Source organism: Lepidochelys kempii, chromosome 2, assembly GCF_965140265.1.
Source record: "Lepidochelys kempii isolate rLepKem1 chromosome 2, rLepKem1.hap2, whole genome shotgun sequence".
Classification (NCBI taxonomy): domain Eukaryota; kingdom Metazoa; phylum Chordata; order Testudines; family Cheloniidae; genus Lepidochelys; species Lepidochelys kempii.
The window spans coordinates 223254481-223276795 of NC_133257.1; the positions used below are offsets into that span (position 1 = coordinate 223254481).

The 22315-nt window shown below is 42.6% G+C and overlaps 2 protein-coding genes across 5 annotated transcripts; one reads left to right on the top strand and one right to left on the bottom strand.

The window, feature by feature from the left end:
• Nucleotides 1–147: 147 nt before the first annotated feature.
• Nucleotides 148–5474, bottom strand: LOC140907611 (guanine nucleotide-binding protein G(I)/G(S)/G(O) subunit gamma-11). Of its 3 annotated transcripts, none has more exons than XM_073333927.1 (3): nucleotides 5139–5474; nucleotides 4646–4744; nucleotides 148–404 (listed from the first exon to the last, which is right to left on the bottom strand). In XM_073333927.1, exons 2-3 carry the CDS (start codon nucleotides 4739–4741, stop codon nucleotides 279–281), a joined length of 222 nt encoding a protein of 73 aa, XP_073190028.1. In that variant the 5' UTR covers nucleotides 4742–4744; nucleotides 5139–5474; the 3' UTR covers nucleotides 148–278. The 3 variants fall into 3 exon arrangements, with proteins under 3 accessions (XP_073190028.1, XP_073190027.1, XP_073190026.1); XM_073333926.1 differs by lacking the exon at nucleotides 5139–5474 and adding an exon at nucleotides 4940–5119; XM_073333925.1 differs by lacking the exon at nucleotides 5139–5474 and adding an exon at nucleotides 4869–5115.
• A 5518-nt stretch (nucleotides 5475–10992) lies between these two features.
• Nucleotides 10993–21079, top strand: TFPI2 (tissue factor pathway inhibitor 2). Of its 2 annotated transcripts, none has more exons than XM_073333929.1 (5): nucleotides 10993–11243; nucleotides 11628–11810; nucleotides 12893–13072; nucleotides 14324–14497; nucleotides 16947–21079. In XM_073333929.1, exons 1-5 carry the CDS (start codon nucleotides 11150–11152, stop codon nucleotides 17042–17044), a joined length of 729 nt encoding a protein of 242 aa, XP_073190030.1. In that variant the 5' UTR covers nucleotides 10993–11149; the 3' UTR covers nucleotides 17045–21079. The 2 variants fall into 2 exon arrangements, with proteins under 2 accessions (XP_073190030.1, XP_073190029.1); XM_073333928.1 differs by having other exon boundaries at nucleotides 11016–11243; nucleotides 16944–21079.
• Nucleotides 21080–22315: the final 1236 nt, after the last annotated feature.

The window sequence follows — 22315 nt, forward strand, 5'->3', positions numbered from 1 at the left end:
CAACACGCTAAACAGACACTACAGGCAAATGCCCATTAGTACATTAAGCAAGTATCTGTCCCCTCTGGGGAACAATACTTAGAATACAATTTAGAATATTATCAAGTAGTGAGATATAATTAGATCATATAAAGAGATAAACAAGAGTCTCATTCAAGGTTGGTGGTGTTTTTAATCCATTGACAGTACTCTTCAACAAGGACCCATGGAACTGAGGACAAACTAGTTATACGCTAAAGGTACAATAATGTATGTTCCAATTGCAGGAAATTTTTCTTTCATGCAATGACGCAGCCTCCTTTCTCTTTAAAGGGATTCCTATCTTCAGGAATACCCTTGACCAAAGGATCCTCTCCAGATCTTTCTTCAATGTAGTTCTTTATATCTTCAGAACATTTGGACACCTTAAATAAAAGAAGACATAAGGTTCTGCTTTATACATAGCAATCACATTTCCCATTAGACTATAAAGACAACGTTCACTGCATAACATTCGTTTTCTCTTTCTTATATTTACATAATATGTAAAGGACCTGAGGCTGCAAGTGCTCCACATGTGATCACCGAGCACCTCCAAAATCTGTCCCTAATTTAAAACAAAAACAAACACCTACTTGTGTTATAATAATCTCTAACATTATTAAAACTGAAGGGATGTTAAAGGTCAAGTTTCTTTTCTTTTTATTCCCACTACTGTTTTGTAAAATGTATTTTTTTTTCTTCTGAACCAGTCAATAAATGGTTTATTTGGTGAGCTGTTTGTTCCTCTTCCAAGCATGTGTTTCATATTTATTGGCAAAAGAAGTAAAGGTCATATTTTTCAAAAGTGACGAGTAATTCTGGATGCATCAATACTTTGGTGTCCAACTTGAGATACCTTTTAGGAGCCTCCTTTTCAGAAAACACTGAGCGTTCTCCTTCTGAAAATCAGGCTTTTAAAAGTATCTCCAGTTGCACTCCAAAATCAATAGTCACCTTTGAAAATGTTGGCTAAGATGTATTTTTTAAAAAATCTGCAAGCAACAGCTTAATGTTGCATCACACATCCACATAAGCTTCTGTGTGAAAACATACAGTATATCATAGTAGGGGTTATACACAGCCTAGTCCTGCAGTTACTGTGCATAAAAATCCTCCACTGATTTAAAAATAAAAAACTAAAACCTAATAATTTATTTAAATTAGGATCACAAAAACTCACATTATTTCAATGGTACTCATATGCAGAATCTGCTGCAGAATCAGTAGAATTTGAACCCAAACTCAATGTAACATTACACATTTTTCCAAATAAATGCTTCAGTAGCCTTTTTTTCTATTATAACAAAAGCCAACAGCCAAGGTGTAGTCCTACAATAACAAGCCTGTTGAATGGAAGACAACAAATTCAACAAGGAAGCACATTTCACCTATCAGTTACAAAGGGTTCTTATAAACAGCAATTAGTATAACATCCTGAAAATTATGAAAAACACATTGACATTGTCCTTTCAAGCATACAGTGGTTCTCCAATAGACACTTGTTTGCAGCAACACTTTGTAAGAGCAACGTCCCCTTATGAGCAACATTTCCCCTGGGAGTGCTTTCCTTATTGTGAATTGTTGACACTCCCCATAACAACAACAGCCACTTAGGAGCAACATAACTAAAGAGCACCATATGTTCCTACTCATGAGCATCTACTGTAATATGCTATGTGATATTTTGTGACAAATTCATAGCAAAGTAATGTGCTAACATGGGACTATAGTCTCCCTTCCAATATAGAGAGCCACAGAAGGGGGGAAACTCCTAGAGCAGTGGTTCTCAAGCAGGGGTCCATGTCCCCCTGGAGGGGCCACAGTCAGGCTTCAGGGGGTTTGCCAAGTAGGGCCAGCATTAGACTTGCTCGGGCCCAGGACAGAAAACTGAAGCCCTACCGCACTGAGCTGAAGCCCAGGCCCCTGAGCCCCATCACCCGGGGAGGAAGCCGAAGCCTGAGTGATGTAGATTTGCAGGGCCCCAGTGGCACAAGGTCCTACTGGATCAGATCAAAGGTCCTTCTAGCCCGGTATTCTGTCTTCTGACAATGGCCAATGCCAGGTGCCCCAGAGGGAATGAACAGAACAGGTAATCCTCATGCCCTGTTGCCCATTCCCAATTTCTGGCAAACAGAGGCTAGGAACACCATCCCTGCCCATCCTGGCTAATAGCCATTGATGGACCTATCCTCCATGAATTTATATAATTCTTTTTTGAACCCTGTTATAGCCTTGGCCTTCACAGCATCCTCTGGCAAAGCGTTCCATAGGTTGACTGTGTGTTGTGTAAAGAAAGACTTCCTTTTATTTTAAACCTGCTGCCTATTAATTTCATTTGATGACCCCCTCGTTCTTGTGTTATGAGAAGGAGTAAGTAACACTTCCTTATTTACTTTCTCAATACCAGTCATGATTTTATACACCTAAATCATATCCCCCCTTATTTGTCTCTTTTCCAAGCTGAAAAGTGGCAGTCTTATTAATCTCTCCTCATATGGAAGCTGTTCCATACCCCAATCATTAATTCTAATCAGTTGGCATGCTTGCTGCCCCTTAATGCGGGCCCTGACTTTTATATGCAGGAGAAAACCAGTTATTGTGGTGATTTATGCATATGGATAATCGGAAACATAATTGACAGGAAATAAAAGACTGGAATGTATAACAATGCAACCTTAGCATCCATAAAGGTGAGGGACACTCTCTTTGCTGGCATTCAGGAGATTCCTGACTATGCCTTCTCCTAAATTTCTCAGACTCTCAGCTTATTTACAATAATGTCCTTTCTTTTTAAATACATTAGATTATGTGCAGCCTATGGAGTGTTTTTCCATCACTTCAATGTTTTTGAGGCAAGAATCAGATGTTCTTATGCATTTATACACATTGCAAGGAGCTCTGGATCCTATTGGAGCTTCTTGGTTCTGTTGTAATATAAATAACTATAATCACTCTAATAAAAATCACTGAGATCTATTTCACGGGCTAAAATACCCCTCTGACATCAATATTTTGTTTCTGAGCAAAGTCCCTGAACCTGCAGGCTGTAACTTTATTCAGATGGATAGTCCCATTGACATCGTGTGAGTAAAGTTATACAGCTGCTTAAGTCGATGCAGGGTTAAATTCAGGGCCCCATCCTGCTCCCACTGAAGTGAACAGGAGTTTTGTCAATGACTCCAATAGGAACAGGAGCAGATCGGAAATCTATGTATCAAGAAGGTTCATCTCCAGAAAACGTGCATGGTAAAATACATCCCACGGTGTTGACTGCATACTACTTCACAAGGTGAATCACCAGAAACAACGACAACAACAACAGAACACCTTTAAGTTTTGAATCGACCCTTATGGACCACGGTTCTCCAACAACTCTTCTCTGTTGTCCTTCTGTGGACCACTTCACAATAGGGAGAGACTTTGGGGGATTCCTCCCACCTCTCCGGCCATTCTGTGTCTGGCCTGGTAGCCCTGCAAACCACCAGAAAGAACTCTGAAGACCAGACTCTGAGAACCACTGGCTTGTACTGTTTTGTTTTAACTAACAAGGCTGCTTTGAATGATAGGACTTGGTTTCTGGGAGCCAGCAAAATCATTTTGTGTTCTAGAACATCTCCAAAATGTCTATTTCCGATCAAATTCAGTGGGGGCGGGGGGGGAATCCCGTGGTTGAGGTCACATATTCCAATGTTCAGCACACAGTGGATATTTTATCCCACAGTTTAAAAGTCTGAATGGTCCCTTGTCTTCATTTCCTCTTCGGAGAGCAGTTTCAGCTGCCCTGTGCCAGCTGCGCCGCGCCCTCGCTGAGCCCTTGGGTTTAGCTGCAGCGACTACCGGATTTAGCGCTAACACCCTATGATTAGCTTGTTAATGTGTTTTCCTCCTTCTTTCTACAATTATAGAGACTTTCTCAGGCTGTGTCACTCACATTTAACCTCCACAGGTCTGGATCCTCCTTCCTATAGTTTTCAGAAGTGTTTAGCTCTGGTTTCTGTGGCGGAAGGTAACAGGTACAGTAGCCAGAAGCTAAACTACGTGGGGAGCGAGAAACTAACCTAAAATCTCTTAAAGTTACTGCGCGTTAAGGATATTTTAAAAACACACAAAGACACCAAGGCCCCAATGTCTGTTTCATCGCTTCAGTTGTTGAGACAGACTTCAACGCCCACCTCCACCTTCTGCAAGAAGGGAGAGTTCGTGGGGTCTGAAATCCTTTCCCCAGTCTGAGATCGCACTTGTGCGCCTTTTCTCCCGTCAGTGAGCCCTTGAGAGGAGGCGAAACTAACCAGCTCATTGAACCGCGCTGGCATCTGTCTGCAGGTCTCATTGCACTCCCATAAAGAGAGTCAGCGCTTCGAGGGGCGTGAGGACCCTTCCCCGCGCTGGGAGATGCACTGCGGCGCTCACCATTGAGAGGTTAGTTGAGGCACTGTTGTGAACCTAAGGCTGAAAAGAAGCAGAGTAACTTCCAAACTGCCCCCAACCCCGGAGACTCGAGAGCTAAAGATCTTGTTCACGCCCCAGCCTGACCTCGTCTCCAATCTGCCTCCCCGGGGCGATGGGGCTATTTCAGCCGCAGGCTCTCAGGGGGCTGGGGAGGGGGCAGCCTGGGGGAACTCACCGGTTGTCTTTCCAACTTCACTTCTTTCCGGAGCTGCTCAACTTCCATTTTCAGTTTATCCTTTTCGCTCAAATCCTCTATATTGATCGCCGGCATTTTCTAGTTGTAAAAAGGGGAGCGAGTTACCCTCTCGGAGGAGGTGCTGGGACCCAGCGGTTCGCGAAAGAGCCCCCTCCCCACCCCACCCCACCCTCCCCTACCCTACCCTGAGGGCATGACTTACTGTTGTCCCGGGCGAAATTGACCCGATTCTCTGAAGTAACAACTTCCTCTCCAATAAACTCCCTCACGCACCTTCCCCAGAGTGCTCCGGTCCAGCTAGCTACTCACACCCGCGACTCCTGGGGTTTAAATCAGCAGCATAAGCTTCCTAAACGGATCAAACCCAGCAGTGTGACCCCCTCCCTTCCACCCTGACCGAGAGGACGTTTACACTAGGCACTGCACACAACGAACAACGATTTACTTTTCCCTCCCCTTCCTCCATTCAAACCTTCAGTTCTCGCCTTTGCTGTATAAATAGGTATCAACTCTCTTATGTAAACCTGGCCGGCCAGTAACGGAGGGGGTTGGGGGGAAATCGGGTAACATTGATTAATCCGTTTAAATCCCAGTGTATTTAATCTGGTATTAACACGGAGTTCGACACCTAGGCGCAGTGTCACCGCTGTAATGCAGAGAACAAGGCGCGGAAGGAGGAGGGCTGACTGCTCTGGGGAAGAGGATGTGTGTGCTGAAAACTTTCTCCACAAGGAAGAAGCCAGACATATTTAGAACACACGTCCTTTGAGAGGAAGCAGATTTGCTGAGGAAATGTCCGGCCTTTTTGTGTGCCGGATTCCTGGTGGTACCGAACGACAAGGCTGGTGGAGGAAAGCGGTGGCGGTTAAGACGGGCATATAGACTCATATAACAATGTTGCAGCAAGAGTGATCTGGTTCACAGAGCACAGTCTGGAAAAGGACCACGAAATCCCCCTTGAAATTGTTTCTTCCTTGTGTTAAATTAAAACACTCTGTAAACATTTGGAACTCCTGATTCGTCTGACTTTCTTTTCTCTGCTGGGAAGGCGAATGGGAGAGGTTGGGTGGCCAACTCCGCCGGGAGAGCTGTGTGGTGTGACTCCAGTTAATGGAGTGCAATGTTTTCCAATCCACCCCCCTCCCCGCCCTTCTCCGCCTCTCTTTCTCTGTTTTCTCTCTTGTACAGGGACAGGTTTCAGAGTGGTAGCTGTGTTAGTCTGTATCAGGAAAACAACAACAACAAAACCCCCCAAAAAACAAAAAAGAGGAGTACTTGTGGCACCTTAGAGACTAACAATTTTATTTGGGCATAAGGGTTGCTGGGCTAAAACCCACTTCATCAGATACATGCAGTGGAAAATACAGTAGGAAGATATATATACACAGAGAACATGAAAAAATGGGTGTTGCCATACCAACTGTAATGAGACTAATCAGTTAAGGTGGGCTGTTATCAGCACCGGTGTATATATATCTTCCTACTGTATTTTCCACTGCATGCATCTGATGAAGTGGGTTTTAGCCCAGGAAAGCTTATGCCCAAATAAATTTGTTAGTCTCTAAGGTGCCACAGGTACTCCTCATTTTAGTTTTTGTTTTTTTGGGGGGTTTTGTTGTTGTTGTTGTTGTTTTCCTGATACAGACTAACACAGCTACCACTCTGAAACTTGTCGCTGTACAAAGGAATGTAAAGGAATGGCTCTGGGCTCAGGAAGCCCTGCCCTGCACCTGCAGGAAATGCTGCAGGAAATGCTCCAACTGGAGGAGGAGTTAAGAAGTAGGGGAGCAGCTCCTTAGGAAGCAGACCAGGGAAAACAGCAGACCTGTGACCTTCAGTGTCAGCTGAAGAGAGCTGACAGAAAGGCGGAATCTCTCCCCATGACAACTGCCAAAGGGTCCCTCTGTGAGGGAAGGGAGGAGCTGCTACAGAGATAACGTGAGGAGGAAGCATTTCTCATTCCCCCTCAGGTGGACTCTGAGTTTTGTTAATCCTGCTTTACTTTGCTTGGACTACCCCAGCAGGGGATCTGATCTGCCCCAGGAGCGTGGGCCATGCTGCAAGAGGAGGCAGTTGCCACCCAGGAAGAGAAATTATATGCAGTTGCCAGAAAATTCTGTGTACTGAGTGGTCAACCCTCATGCTGCCTAAACTCAGATGGTGACCCAGGAACTATCACAGGGGGGTGATAGGAAGTGGCCTGGGAAGGACAGCCTTAAGTCTCCCTGGCTGTCAGACCACTGATAGCCTTCAAAGAGCCCTGGGTCAGAGCCTGGTGGAGTGGGAGGGCTGGGGCTCCCCTACCAACAGGTCCATGCAAGGCATGGGCCTAAGCCCTGATCACTAGGAAATGCTACTCTACCAACCAACCCCTGAGTGAGGACTAAGAAAAGGAGTACGTGTGGCACCTTAGAGACTAACAAGGGAAATTGTCTTCCCTCCCTCCTAACTTTCACCTTTTCTTACCATCACTTGCTGTGTCTTCTCTTCAGAGCCTACACTCTCTTGGGCATAAACTGTCTCAATGTGTTTGTTTAGTGTCTAACACAATGGATCCTAGATCCCGATAGGGACCTCTGGCTACTACTGTAATATATTAATAATTAATACACTCAGACAGCCATGTCTCATTCCACTGAATAAGGCTGCATTACTGTATCCTTAGGATTACACATCTGACCATATAAGTGACCACATGGAAAAAGGAGAGCTCAGTACTGTGATGTCATGTTTGTTTCCTTTCACCTTCTCTCCACCCATACCAGCTATGCAACTCCCTTCAGCTTTTATAAAAAAAATCCCCAAGACCCACCTTTTCCTCTTGAGTCCTGCTGCTGAAATGTTTTTTCAAGGCTTCAGTCTTCTCCTGCTTCAACCACTGCAACTTTCCCCTCTCTGGCCTACTGATTTTTACCTTGCCCACCATCAGTCTCCCCAGAATGTAGCTGCTAAAATACATTCCCTTTCTCACTGTTCATTCCCTTATTTTCATCACCTACCTGTTGCTTTTGGAATCAAATTCAAGCTCCTGGTTTTCACTACTCGGCACTGTCTAGCACCACTGCTGCTGCCTGTATCTCAGTGCTTCTGTTTCCTTGTATCAGCACAGCCACACTTTGCACCTTGCAAAGTTTCTGCTTACTTACCCTAGTAGCTACCGTTTAGAGTCACAGGTAAAAAACAAGTGTGCATTAGGGGAAAGTTGGTAGAGGACTTAGTGAACAATTTTGTAGCATCTTCTCTTTATGGGTATGTCAAATGTGACTCCTATTCAGGAAAGCTATGGTTCTTGCCACTCTATCTCCAAAAATGACTCCAATAATGGAGGCAAATCTTACTCACTTTATGCACATGACTAGTTCTATTGACGTCATAAGAACGGCCATACTGGGTCAGACCAAAGGTCCATCTAGCCCAGTATCCTGTCTTTTGACAGTGGCCAATGCCAGGTGCCCCAGATGGAACCAAAAGAATAGGTACTCATCAAGTGATCCATTCCCAGCTTCTGGCAAACATCACTGTCCATCCTGGCTAATAGCCATTGATGAACCTATCCTCCATGGATTTATCTAGTTCTTTTTTGAACCCTCTTATAATCTTGGCCTTCACAACATCATCTGGCAAAGAGTTCCACAGGCTGACTGTGTGAAGAAATACTTCCTTTTGTTTGTTTTAAACCTGCTGCCTATTAATTTCATTTGGTGACCCCGAGTTCTTGTGTTATGAGGAGTAAATAACACTTCCTAATACTCAGTGGAATAACATAAAAAAGCAAGATTTCAGTGTCCCAACTGTGCATGTTATCACATAACACCCTAAAGCAAAGACCCATTTGTATGGTCATTTTATTAGTCTCTTCTTTCTTACAAAGAACAGCTCTACATTTTAAATCTCTCGTCTTGTTGAACTGAAAGCGCAGTTGACTAAATATTGCACCGCACTGTAAAAATGATAGACAGGTTTAAATTAAACAATGGTTTATGTGTGTGTGTGATGGTGGAAGTGAGTGCATTAATTCTGCTGTTTGTTTAAAATATTCAATTTTTTTCAATTCTAACCAAATATGATGCATTCTAAAGAACATCAGTCTAGTCACATTTAAGTCAGTTGAGAATTTGTTAATATTAGAAAAATGACATTTTGACTTTGCAAGAAATGGAAAAGGTATGTTTGCACTTCAGGGAACCAAGTTTCATTACATCTGATGCTACTAATAACCCTAACTAAAACCCAGGACATCTGTTATTAACTGTCACAATACCAGGATTGCTAAACATGACAGCTGTGTCCTTGTGGTAACAGCTCAGGTTGTATTAAGGTAGTTTGGTCTGTGTTACTAAACCATCCATTTATCCCTTATCAATCTGATTATAAATATGTGTGTGTGCACAGATAGATATAAAAGCTAAAGGATATATTTTAAAGAGAGAATACAGATGAATGATAGAAATACAGGAATGAAGTATACAGAGAAAGAGAGCTCTACAAACTGGGTGCTTTGTGGGTCAATATGAACAACACTCGGTGAGTATTCTTTTCTTCTTTGCTTTTTCCCCTTTCTGGAAAATTTCCTGTATTAGCTTTAGTTTGCATATCCTCCACTGCAGAAAAGTTGGTTATTAGAATACATCAAAGGTATCTCTTTTTAATTTTTTGTATATTTTTATTTATACATACTGTAGGTGTACATGACATTTTGCAAATAAATAAAAATGGCAAGTCCTTGTTGCTCCAGGGATCTAGACATCTAAGGGAGACACAGCATAGTCAGGATGACAATAAAAGGGAGGGAGGACATCAGAGTAAGATATGGGGATAGAGTTATTTTTATCTAAGATCTTCTTCTTCTTCTCTCAATTAATGTATTCAATCTGGAGAAAATGTTAGTTAATGAAAGGTCTATATGTGATGGTATACTTTAAAGATAAAAAAGCTCTGCTAGACAATTGAGCTAATCCTCTGCCAGGACAGGATGGACACCCTTGGTGTAGATTTCTATATGTTAGAGAACATACTTTGATTCAAAGCTGTAACTGGGTATATGTGCAAGTGGTTAAAAGTTCTCGGCTGCCTCCTTTTTAAATTAAAAATTATTCACCAAATACAACTCCAATGGGTTACCTTTTTTTTCTTGCAAAGTCCACTGAAATGTTGCAGTGAAATACAGAGGCAACAGCGCCATAATATTAGACAGTTTCCCTAAATAGTCAACTTCATTGTAATTTGCATAGATTATTATAAAGCCAGAAGGGACCATTGTGCTTCTCAAATTTGACCTTTGCACAAGGACTTCCCTAAATTGATCCCTGTTTGAACAAAAGCATGACTTTTAGAAAAATGTTCATTCTTAATTTTAAAAATTGCAGTGATGGAGAATTCACGGCAACCCTTAAATTGTTCCAAGGGTTAATTGCCCTCCCTGTTTTTTGGTTTTTTTTTAAAGCACCTTATTTCTAGTCTTAATTTGTCAAGCTTCAATTTCTAGCCATTGGATCCTAAATCTTTGTCTGCTAGATTGAAGAATCTTCTATTATCGAAGTTCTGTTCCCTGTTTATAGTCTGTGTTCAAGTCCCGCCGCCCCTCCCCCCAACGTTTTTTTTTTTTTGGTATAAACTGCAGTCCCTTGCATGCACTGGCCTAAGGGTCACCATGCATCAGCTTTTCCAGCAGCCACTAATTTCCCTATTTCTAAACTTTTACTCAACTTTTCCTTTCGTAAAAAACGGAGCTGCCACAAACTCTTACATTTGAGCAAAAGTAAACGGTTATTGCTAACACTAAGTACAGTCACCACAAATAGCACTTAAATGGGATATGTCGCTTTAGCATCATCAAACGGAACAATGACTTGAAGATGTACCCAGTAGCCGAAAAGGCAAGGTAAGAAAGGAGGGGTCAGTTATCCTTTGATAGGCCCGTGATCAGCACGACAGGACAAATCGGAAACTTGCCTTCTCCCCAGCAGGGGGTTTGACAGGCAGCTTATTGCGTAGCCTGATGTATGATTGATCCGCACAGGTGACAAGGGGGCAATCTTGCCTGCCATCATCGCGGAGGAAGTTGAAAGCATTCCTCACGCTCAGGACTCCCTGATGTGCCACTCTTGGCTCCTGGAGCGGAGCTGACGGTTGCTCTATTGTACCCTCCCCGCCCGCTCTTTCCCTCCCCGGGGGGAGCAAAGGGCCTTCCCCGGAGTTACTCGCCTGGGAACTGCCCAGGACCCAGCGGAACCTGGCCGCGGAGCCGGCCTGACGCGCTCCCAAGCGGTGGGAAGGGGCTCTTCGAATCGCCGCCCTGCCCCATAGGCGTGACTCGGCCTGCGCGCCACACCCGCGCTCTGCGGCCCCGGGGGAGGTGATCTCGGCGGATATAAGGGACGGAGAGATGGGGCAGGGGGGCACAAGCGCCGGCTCGCTCTCCAGATCGGTTGCCCTGCAGCAGCGCGCCTCGGCCTTGGTCCCGCGTCTCCATCCCTGCAGGCAATGCGCTCGCCCGCCAGCCTCCGGAGCTGCTTAGCTCTGGGCTCGCTGCTGCTTCTGCTGGGACAGGTTCCCGGCGCTCCCCAGGCGCCAGCAGGTAACAGCCGAGCTCCCGGCCCCGGCGAGCTGCGGGAGGGGGTTCGGCTCAGCGCGGCTTTCCTGGGTGCGTTTAGTCCTTGTGCAAAGGACGGTGGCTCTCTCCGTCCCGGTTTTGTCCGGTGACGCTTCTAGCGCTGGCTCCAAGCTCTGTCTCTCCAGTGGGCTGGCTCCCGCCGCAAAGCCCCCAAGAGTTTGATATCCAGCATGCTGGGGGCTAAGATCACCCTCCGCTTCCTCCTGCCTTGTAAACTTCTCCCAGCGTCTCGCTCACCTCCCTGCTCCTCGCGCTGCTGCGGCTCAAAGCCGGCCACGTGGAAACTGCCCTGGCCCGTCGCCCCTCTCCCCGGTGACTCACCCCGAAAGCTCTTGTCTCTCTTTACAGCCCCAAATCAAGAGGTCTGCCTGCTGCCCCCGAAGGAAGGCCCCTGCCGGGCTCTCATCCCGAGATGGTACTACGACAGGTACACCCAGACATGCCAGGAGTTCACTTATGGGGGCTGCCAGGGCAATGCCAACAACTTCAGAAGCTTGGAAAGCTGTGAGAAAAGCTGCTGGATGATCCGGAGTAAGTCCTCTCTCGTTCTCCCTTTATTTAGACACAGGGGTCCTCACCCCAGCATTGGCTTGGGCATCCTGGGACATCTCAGTTATCCTGCGCTGTTGGTTAATAGTTCGCTGCCCAGGTTTGCATTAAGTGAGACAGACTACTGATCGCTTCTGTTATGCCCCAGCACATCAGCAGAGCTACTTAGTCCTTCTGGTGTGCATGCTTTCTCTAAAAGTAGACCTAGGAGCCTATTCACTCACAAAGCTCCAGCTTGTTGTTTTTCACTAATATGTCTATGGCTCTTTTGCAGGGTTGCCCTACTAAAACTTTTACTATGCCCTGCAGCCATGCCTAGTGTGCGTACTCATTATCCAGTCTGAAAGCATCCTTGAATTTCTAGGGAAGGTTGCATTCTCTCAACATTTGCTGCTTCATCAATTGAAGGCATAGACCCCAAATTCTATTTTTAAAAAAGCATTTCCTTCCAGCTACATAACTTAATAAAAGTTGTGGCTTGCATACGTATGTTTGTCACTTGAGCCGAAATGATACGTTAGCTAGTAGCTCTCAGGTGTGAAGCCGTCACAAATCTCCACACCAAGAAGCTTCTGGGAGCAGGTGAAGGTTTCTTTACTCAATGGATTTTGCCAACCATTTTTTTCTCTCTCCTAGATTTATCATTTTGCCAGTGACAGCTGTAACAGTAACAGCACTGGTAATACTAGGGTTGATCCTGCAACCCTAGCTAGGATAAAATTCCCACTGAATCGAGGCTTCTTAGGGCTTTGTTGACTAAACCAATAAAATCACTGAGGAAAGGCCTAAGATGGAAGGATGTATATGCCTGGCTTCTTTTTGGAGCTCATCATAGTCTAACCCTAATGTTTTTAAGAAATCCATTATGTATGAAAACTCCATCTAACTCACTAGATACTCAGTCTAGTGCTGTATTTTAACAATCAATTATCATATATCTCTTAAGCATATCGGCAGAAGTTAAATAAGTTCAGAAGTATCTTTGCCAGTGGAAAGCATGTCAGACAAGATGTAATAAGGTTTAGCCTAACTGTGCATTGATATTTAAATGCTCTTTATTATAGAAGTGCCCAAAATATGCAGGCTGGAGGCTGCTCCAGGACCATGTAGAGGTTACATAAGAAGATATTTCTTCAACCTGAGTTCAATGAAGTGTGAGAAATTTATCTATGGTGGATGCTATGGAAATGATAACAACTTCAGAGCTGAAGATTCTTGTGTGGACTACTGTTTGCCTGAGAAAAGTAATGATTACTCCAACGTTCTACTAAAATAACTTCTTTATAAATGTGCTCTCAATAAAAAAGATGGTGTTTATCAATACAAATGTTATTTTTCTTTTTACCTATGAAGACACCTTAAAGTAAGCTTTGCCTCTACTGTTTCAAGTCTGATATTTGCTCATTGCTATAAAGTGTTTTTGAGCATGTCATGTGCATGTCAATTTGACTACACACTTTCAGGGATCGTCAAATTCCACTGCCTGTTAAGTAAAGGACAAAACCACCGATCTAAAAATATTATATTACAACCTGAATCCTGCCCAACAATTACACCCACACAACCCTTTGACTTCTGAGGGATTGTAGAGGTGTAATTGTGGGCAAAATTTGGTTGTGTGTGCCCATGTTGCCGCAGTTTAGTATAATGCAGTGGTTGCTGGGCTTTAGGTGGATGATGCCTGAAGCTTAGGGACAGAGTGCCTTCTTAAAATTAAAGACCTGAGAGAGACTGCCAGGTTATTTGCTTTCGGCACTCATTTGATCTCAGAAGGCAAAGAACTTTTATATGGAGTTGTGACTCTTCGGTTGCCTCATTTTCAAAGAGAAAGATAGTTACTGTCAGCAGATAACTATATCTAAGCTTTGTAGTAGAACCCCAAATGTATACCAGATGCATACGACTATCATGAGATGAATAAGCAGCCATCACAACATGCATCATGACATCTTCATTAGTTTTGGCTCATGGCAGAATTGGCAACATTTTCATGGGTGAAAAGTAACTAGTTTAGTTTCTCTTGCACATTTAAAGAATGGGCAAATATCAACAGTAAGAAAGACAATTCTGATAAGAAAAAAATTAACCCGATTCTTTTAAATACAATGGGTTTTTTTTTTAATACAAGCTATTTAGTTAGTTGTACTTATCAAATCATTGAATAGATTAAGGGCAAAGCTAGGCCTTCCTTACTCACAGAAGAAGTAAGAAAGCAGCATGTGGCTCCAAATTATTCATATTTATTAGCTACACAGCACTGTCTACAATGAACTGCTGAATCTCACATGCAGTGTGATTGTGTGAGGGCTCTTTATATGGTATCTGAGATGTATATATGGTTTACTCATGGGGATATAAGGAGCCTGTCCTCCTGAATCAATGGTAATCACAATCATTTCAATTGGTGCAGGATTGCCCCAAATTTTGTTGGACCTACAAGTCGGAGCTACTGAATATTACAGTAATTTCTCTCTCTCTCTCTCTTTTTTTTTAAGCTGGCCCCTTATTATGCTATAGCCCAAAAGATGAAGGATTGTGTTCATCTTCTGTGACCCGCTATTACTACAACTCAAAAAGTCAATCATGTGAAGAGTTCAGTTATACGGGTTGTGGTGGAAATGCCAATAACTTTGTTAGCAAAAAAGATTGTTATAGTATCTGCAAGAAAGGTAAGATTTTTATTTTTACTATTTAAAATGTACACATTGATTAGCATTTGTACAAAGCTTCTTCATCCTCAGTGCACTTTACAAACATTTCATCCCCAACCGTTTGGGGTCAGTATTATCACCAGCATGTAGCTGGTAAAACTGACGCAGGAGGCCATATCCTGCTTTCCTTAGAAGAATAGTCCCCTAGAAGTCAATGAGACTAATAACTTGAGTAACGTAAATAGGAGATGAACCCTAAATGGTTAAATATGAATATAATATAAGAGCGACCACACTGGGTCAGACCAAAGGTCCATCTAGCCCAGTATCCTGTCTTCCGACTGTGGCCACTGCAAGGTGCCCCAGAGGGAATGAACAGAACAGGTAATCATCAAGTGATCCCTGTCGCCCATTCCCAGTTTCTGGCATAGGTCACAAAAGGACTCAATATTCACCCCGACTGAAACTTGTAAGAACACTAACTGACCTCTCTCTCTCTCTCATGGACATCTTAACTAGAAAATTGTGTTTATACATGTTATCCCTGGTTTTAATACTTCCCATTTTGCTTCATTAATTTTATATGTAAATCTTTCAGAGCTGAAAATAGAAAAGCACCATACTAAAGTAGCATTATATTATATGCTGACCCTAAAGTGTTCACCAACTGGAACTTCTTTCAACAGTCAGTTCAGATATTGACAAGCTATATTCTACCATTGATGTCAATGGGAAGGTCTAAAGATGGATCTAGGCTTTACATGGGTCATTATTTGTTTGTTGAAAACAAAAGTAAACTGAGGTGACTTTTTTAACTGTTTAGAACACTTAATACCAATAGGACTGTTTATGCAACATGTAGCTTGTGCCGTCAAGGACTCAATATTAGGAAATGTGGGAGGTAATGATGTGATCTTATAAGCATCATGGAGTGAAATTCAGGCCTCATTCAAATCAATGGTAGTTTTGCCATTGATTGCAATAGGGCTAGGATTTCACCCCAAGAAGAGTGAAGGAAAGATGAAGTCAGTAGGACTACTTATTGTGGTAAACATTTTTCACTGTAGTATGTGCAGGATTGGACTCCAAGGCTGACAATGCAACATGATATGGTCTTTAATCATACTATATGGTTATCTGATACAAGTGTTTATCTAAACTGTATTTTATTATTATGCAAAATAGCTGACCACAAGGTAGGACAAGCATCACGATGCAGATGTACAAAAAGACAGGGATAAGGTTGAACATTCAGCTTTAACTTTTACACTTTGAGAGCTCATTGGCACCTGCCATGTTGCATTAATTATATAGGTTTCTTTTTAAAAAGAGTGTGTGTGCAGAGGAAAGGAATAAAGAAATATCATGAGTTCTGTAACACACAGGCACTAGTTGGCAAAGCCCAAGAGAAGCAAACCAGCCTCTTCAGCAAACTGTACTTTAAGACTAAGTAGACACTGACCAGCTGAAGGGGATTGAGGTCAGTTTGTACTCCAGTGCATGTGTGCATTTCCATATCTTTGTAGTGTACAGACTGGGAGAGTGCTATTATGGGCAACTTTTAGGCAGCTTAAGCACATTCTTCTCCCCCAGGCAACTCTTCCGCCACGTTGTTGTTGTGTCAAAAGTTGTGGGGACCATTTTTTTTCCTTTGAATAAATATATATTTGCTCTTCAAACTGATCAACGACCTTAGGGCACTTAAGCAGTGTAAAGAAAAAGCATCTAATTAATTTCAACAATAACCCCCCCACTAACAACTGAGGATTTGGGAGGGACGCAAAGGAGCTGAGGACTGGCCTTTGGGCATATGGATGCAAATTAAAACAAAACACTAGGCAAAGTCTCTCGATCACTTTTGAAAAGTGCACATTTCTCAAGCCCTGCTCACATATGCACTGAAAAGGCATGATCCAAAGCCCACTGAAGTCAATGGAAAAAACCCTAATGGGATTTGAGTCTGGCCTTTATTGTGCTCTGAATTAACAAAAATAACATGGCTGTACACAGTCAGTATGCAGTTTTCAAATGCTTTGAACTTTATATGAAATCAAAACCATTTTTTTTTAACTTGGCAAAAGCAGCAGTTAACTTTTAAACTTTGGCTCTGTTTGCTTGAGTGCTGTTCAAAGAAATGTGGTTCGAAAAAAATATTGCAGTGGGGAAAATGTATCTTTTTTTTTCTGCTATAACTTAAAAATGGCTGGAGAGATTTTGTTAGTTTTTTCCATACTGATTCTTAAGAACAGTCAAGGAAATTTTCCGCCTCAAAGGTGAATGTTTAGGAAAGGTTAGAACATGTGTAAACAGGGAGATATAACGGAAAATGGTCTGCAACCTCAGTTACAGCTGTTGCGAAGCCATCAGTATGAGTGTTCTAACGAACAGGATGGAAGAAACAAGTGAGGAATGACGACACTCTGTCAGCCTAGTTTCCCTAACTCCACTTCTTTCATTTTCTTAGCAGGGAGTAAGAAACCAAATATCAAGAAGTCAAGAAATAAACTTCCCGAGACTACGAGAAAACTAGAGAAAAAATCTAATCAGTCTAACCTAATGTTTTAAATCTGAAGAGCCCATCAATGGCAAATGCACGACTTTGACTTAGAGAGCCTCCTACAATATACTTTTACTTTGTGTGTGTGTGTGTGTGTGTGTATAGTGTGTGTGTACAATTTTATTCCTCAGACTAGTTCTGTCTGAGAACTACTCTCTTTGAACAGTTTTTTTACATTAGAAGCAGCTATTATTTGTAATGTGAATTGACTTGTTTGGTTCTCTGCAACACTATTTTTGCTTAAAAAACTAAATATTTGAATTTCCATGTTTTTCCTGAGAAATAGTGCTACTGTTTTTGGGAAATGATTTAACTGTCACAGTCCTGTGAAGCTTGAAGTACCCTTCTTCTGTTTGTTTAACTAAGGTGTACACCAAGCTAGAGCCCTGCCCTTAATTTTTTTAGCATTGTTTGTTTACTAAACTGAACATCAGCAGAGCCTTCCAAGACTGTATACAAATATCTATAATAATTCTCTTGCACATCCTTTTGTCATTATCATTGTCAGTCTATCCCTTAAAGGGAGCTATGTTTAAGTAGAAGAATCAGAACAGTGGTAATTATATTAATGTGGCAAAGGGGATTAGAGCCTGGTTCAGTTTTAAAAAAAAAAAATCCAACTTCCGTGAAAGGAAGCCTTGATTTTTTTCAAGTCTTTCCTAGCTTTGGTAATATGCAAAATAATATAAGCTCAAACCTGGGTCATCCTGCAAAAGGAAATTGGGCCTGGGGTCTCTTGGACAACTTCTTGTTCTAACAGAAGGCAATTAATAAGTTACCGAAGTATTTGAAATGAAGATGTAGTCGCTGCATTCCACCTCCCACCCCAATAGCTGGTATGGCTGCGAAACTCAGGGTCAGATCCTGAACTGGAATATTTCCGTTGGCTTCAATGAGCTAAACCGGTTTACTCCAGATAATGACCTGGTCCTTCGTATGGACAAGGGAGGCTGTTGAGCATTGAAAAATGGGAGCTTCAGTAACATCTCCCGTTGTCCCTGTTTTGGGTCACTTTTGTAATACTCGTGTTAGTGTGCTGACAGAGATGCTTTTATGCAGTCTTTTGGGTATTGTTTGTTTTTACAAGATCCATGTAGGAATTATGTTTTTTTTTTTTCAGTTATAATTGATTTGTATTGGAAATCCATTATTAATAAATTTTTTTTAAAAAATAGAAAGCTTAATGCTATTAAGTATCCCTATATAAATCTATAAGTGTGTGTAAATACATGTATGTAGCCAAACTAAATGAGTCAAACATGACTCTTGGGTTTAATCTGTTAAATCATTATTTGTATTGAGATTTCTATGTGAACAAGGCCTGCAGATTACATCGGTCATTCATTCCCTATAGTATATCTCAGCTGGCCATAAGGGGTTGCTTTGAAATGGTGGTTGGATAAATTCAATATCTGTTTGGTATTTGGTAGGTCTCTTGTCTGATGTTGCCCTACGTGTGGATCTTTTCAGAAAACAACCTGCTTGGGCATAGCCAATGATGTCTCAGACATCTCTGTTTAGAATTTGGGTGCTGAAAAAGCAGCAGGATAGTTCCAATCCTCTGTGGCACTTATCCTGGCAACACTCTAAATACATATTTTGTAGTCTTCATGCTCCCATATAAATATCACTTCTGCTCTGGGTATTTTTGACCCTGACTGAGTTAAAATGCATAACAGGTCTTCTAAAGTAAGAATAGGAACACTGCAGATTTCAAACAAGTGAGCTTTTTTTCTAAAGTCATGATCTCAAAGTTTAAATAAACACAATGCACCTGAATCTCTGTCTCTCTGGGGATTAAGCCCCTGAGTCCCTGGTTCTTGACACAAAACATATTTCATTTGTCACTCTATCTGTGCTGAACATGATTTTCTTTAATACTGAACCTCAGATAACTATTTGCTCACTTTCTAATGCATGGGCAAAGCTCTGTTTTTTACTAAACTTCTGTCTGATTAAATCAACTTTTCAGACACAATTATGGGCCAGTTTGGCTGCCACTCAAGTCAGTGGGAATTTTGCTTTAGCTCCCAAAGGGTCCTGCCTACAAAGCTCCTGATAGGTTGAGCTATCCAGCCCCACCAATTGAATGGGATGCACTTCTTAAACCAGAAAGAGGCACAAGGAAAGTTGTGTGAGCAAGTAGGTGAGTCTCTGGCTGGCTCTTACTATCGTCCATGCCTACGTACTTGCCTCCCAAGCCCTGCCTCCGTCTCTTCCTGCTTTTCTGCCTCGCTCCAGGTCCCTGCTCCTATATCCTGCTCCTGATTCTGTCTCTAGATCTAGCCCTTGGCTTGACTCCTACCTCTGGCTCTGCATCTGATTCTAACCATTACGTCTGACTGCTCACGCCCTGGTCCATACACCTTCTCTGTGCCATTCTTATCTTCTATGTCTTTATCAGTTCCCCTATTCCTTGTCTCCTTTGTAAACTAAACAATCCTATCTTTTAAATCTCACCTCATGAGGTAGTTTTTATGGGCCACTAACAATCTTGGTTGGCCATTGCTGTACTCTTTTTATTTCTGTGATTTCTTTGATATAGGGTGACTAGAACTGAAAACAATATTCCAGGTGAGGCAGTACCATTAATTTATATAATGTCATAAGGATATTAATGTTTTCTGTAATGATTTATTTCCTCTAACTTTTTGTTTGCTGTTTTTGGCCACTGCTGCACATCGCTTATCATGGCCCCTAACTCTTTTCTCTGAATTGTGAAGTTAATTTAGACCCCATTCATGTCAATTAGTTGTTCAAACTATTAATTCCAATATGCATTACCTTGTATTTGTCAATAATGAATTTCATTTGTCACTGTGATGTCCATTTGCCTAGTTTTCCTAGGCTCCTCTCGAACTCCTCCCAGTCTTCAGTAGTATTGAGTAACCTACATAATTCTGTGTTGTCTGCAGACTTTGGTGCCCCCTTTTCCAGATCATTAATGAAACAATACTGGTCCTAGAACTGATCCCTGGATTGTCCACAGTTAACCTGTTGTGATGTTGAAAATTCGCCATTTATTTCTGCACTATGGCCATATTGGGGATGAAGCCTGATTTTAGTGATTGGTGGCCAGCAACAGGTGTCGGTAAGACAGAGAAGGAAAGCAGTGATTTAAGCAGTGGAGCTTGCCTTCTTTTCAAACATAGCTACGCTTCTCTGATGCAAACTGCTGCTTTCCAGGCTGACAGTAGGGGCTTTCACGAGTGTCGCTACCGTAACTGCTGGCCACAAGTTGTTGATATCCGCTAATCTCTAGTACAGGGGTTCTCAACCTTTTCCTTTCGAGGCCCCCTGACATGCTATAAAAACTCCACGGCCCACCTGTGCCACAACAGCTGGTTTTCTGCATACAAAAGCCAGGCCCAGCATTAGGGGGTAGCAAGCAGGGCCCCATGCCGCAGGGGGCACCACAAAGCTAAGTTGCTCAGGCTTCAGCTTCAGCCATACATGAGACAAAGTGCATACATCTTCTTTAGAAACAGACTCAGTCTTGCACTGATTTTGCAAGCAAAGCTTCCATTTATTTCATTTTGATTTTAATGGCAATTTCACCTGAGTAAGGAGCACAAGATGAAGTCCTAAATTAGTGGTTTTCCCAGAATTAAATGTAGTATGTGTGAAATCCTTTCTACTGATTTCAGTTGGACTATGGTCATTTACACCAACTGAGGATCTTAGCATTTTACATGCAGATTACAGAGCAATAATTTGTTAGACATGAGGAACCAAATATTCTGCTGGTGCAAATGAGTGAAACATCATGGCATCAATGGAGCTGTGCTTATTTACACTTGTAGAGCATTTGGCCCCAAAGTATGAAGCCTGGTGCAGTGCTGGTGTCATGTACGTGTTATAGATATTTTTGGTCCCTAAATTCTTATATTCAACTTTCAGTTATGAAAGTCTGGAGTAACTCCATTGTGGAGCTGTCAGTGGAGTTGTTATGGATTTACATTAGTGTAGCTGAAAGCAAAATTTGGCCCATTATCCTTCCAGAAAACTTTATTATACATAAATATATCACGGAAATATCTTAATATATGCTGGAATGAGTCTTTATTTTTCAGTGTATAGTCGGGTCTTGTAAAGTAATGTTATTAATGCCCTGGTTCTCATGGGTGACTTTAATCTTCCTGATATCTGCTGGGAGAGCAATACAGCGGTGCATAGACAATCCAGGAAGTTTTTGGAAAGCGTAGGGGACAATTTCCTGGTGCAAGTGCTAGAGGAGCCAACTGGGGGGGAGCTTTTCTTGACCTGCTGCTCACAAACAGGGAAGAATTAGTGGGGGAAGCAAAAGTGGACGGGAATCTGGGAGGCAGTGACCATGAGTTGGTTGAGTTCAGGATCCTGACACAGGGAAGAAAGGTAAGCAGCAGGATACGGACCCTGGACTTCAGGAAAGCAGACTTCAACTCCCTCAGGGAATGGATGGGTAGGATCCCCTGGGGGACTAACATGCAGGGGAAAGGAGTCCAGGAGAGCTGGCTGTATTTCAAGGAATCCCTGTTGAGGTTACAGGGACAAACCATCTCGATGAGTCGAAAGAATAGTAAATATGGCAGGCGACCAGCTTGGCTTAACGGTGAAATCCTAGCGGATCTTAAACATAAAAAAGAAGCTCACAGGAAGTGGAAGGTTGGACATATGACCAGGGAAGAGTATAAAAATATTGCTCGGGCATGTAGGGATGAAATCAGGAGGGCCAAATCCCACCTGGAGCTGCAGCTAGCAAGAGCTGTCAAGAGTAACAAGAAGGGTTTCTTCAGGTATGTTGGCAACAAGAAGAAAGCCAAGGAAAGTGTGGGCCCTTTACTGAATGAGGGAGGCAACCTAGTGACAGAGGATGTGGAAAAAGCTAATGTGCTCAATGCTTTTTTTGCCTCTGTCTTCACTAACAAGGTCAGCTCCCAGACTGCTGCGCTGGGCATCACAACAGTAGATGGCCAGCCCTCTGTGGAGAAAGAGGTGGTTAGGGACTATTTAGAAAAGCTGGACGTGCACAAATCCATGGGGCCGGACGAGTTGCATCCGAGAGTGCTAAAGGAATTGGTGGCTGTGATTGCAGAGCCATTGGCCATTATCTTAGAAAACTCGTGGCGAACGGGGGAAGTCCCAGATGACTGGAAAAAGGCTAATGTAGTGCCAATCTTTAAAAAAGGGAAGAAGGAGGATCCTGGGAACTACAGGCCAGTCAGCCTCACCTCAGTCCCTGGAAAAATCATGGAGCAGGTCCTCAAGGAATCAATCCTGAAGCACTTACATGAGAGGAA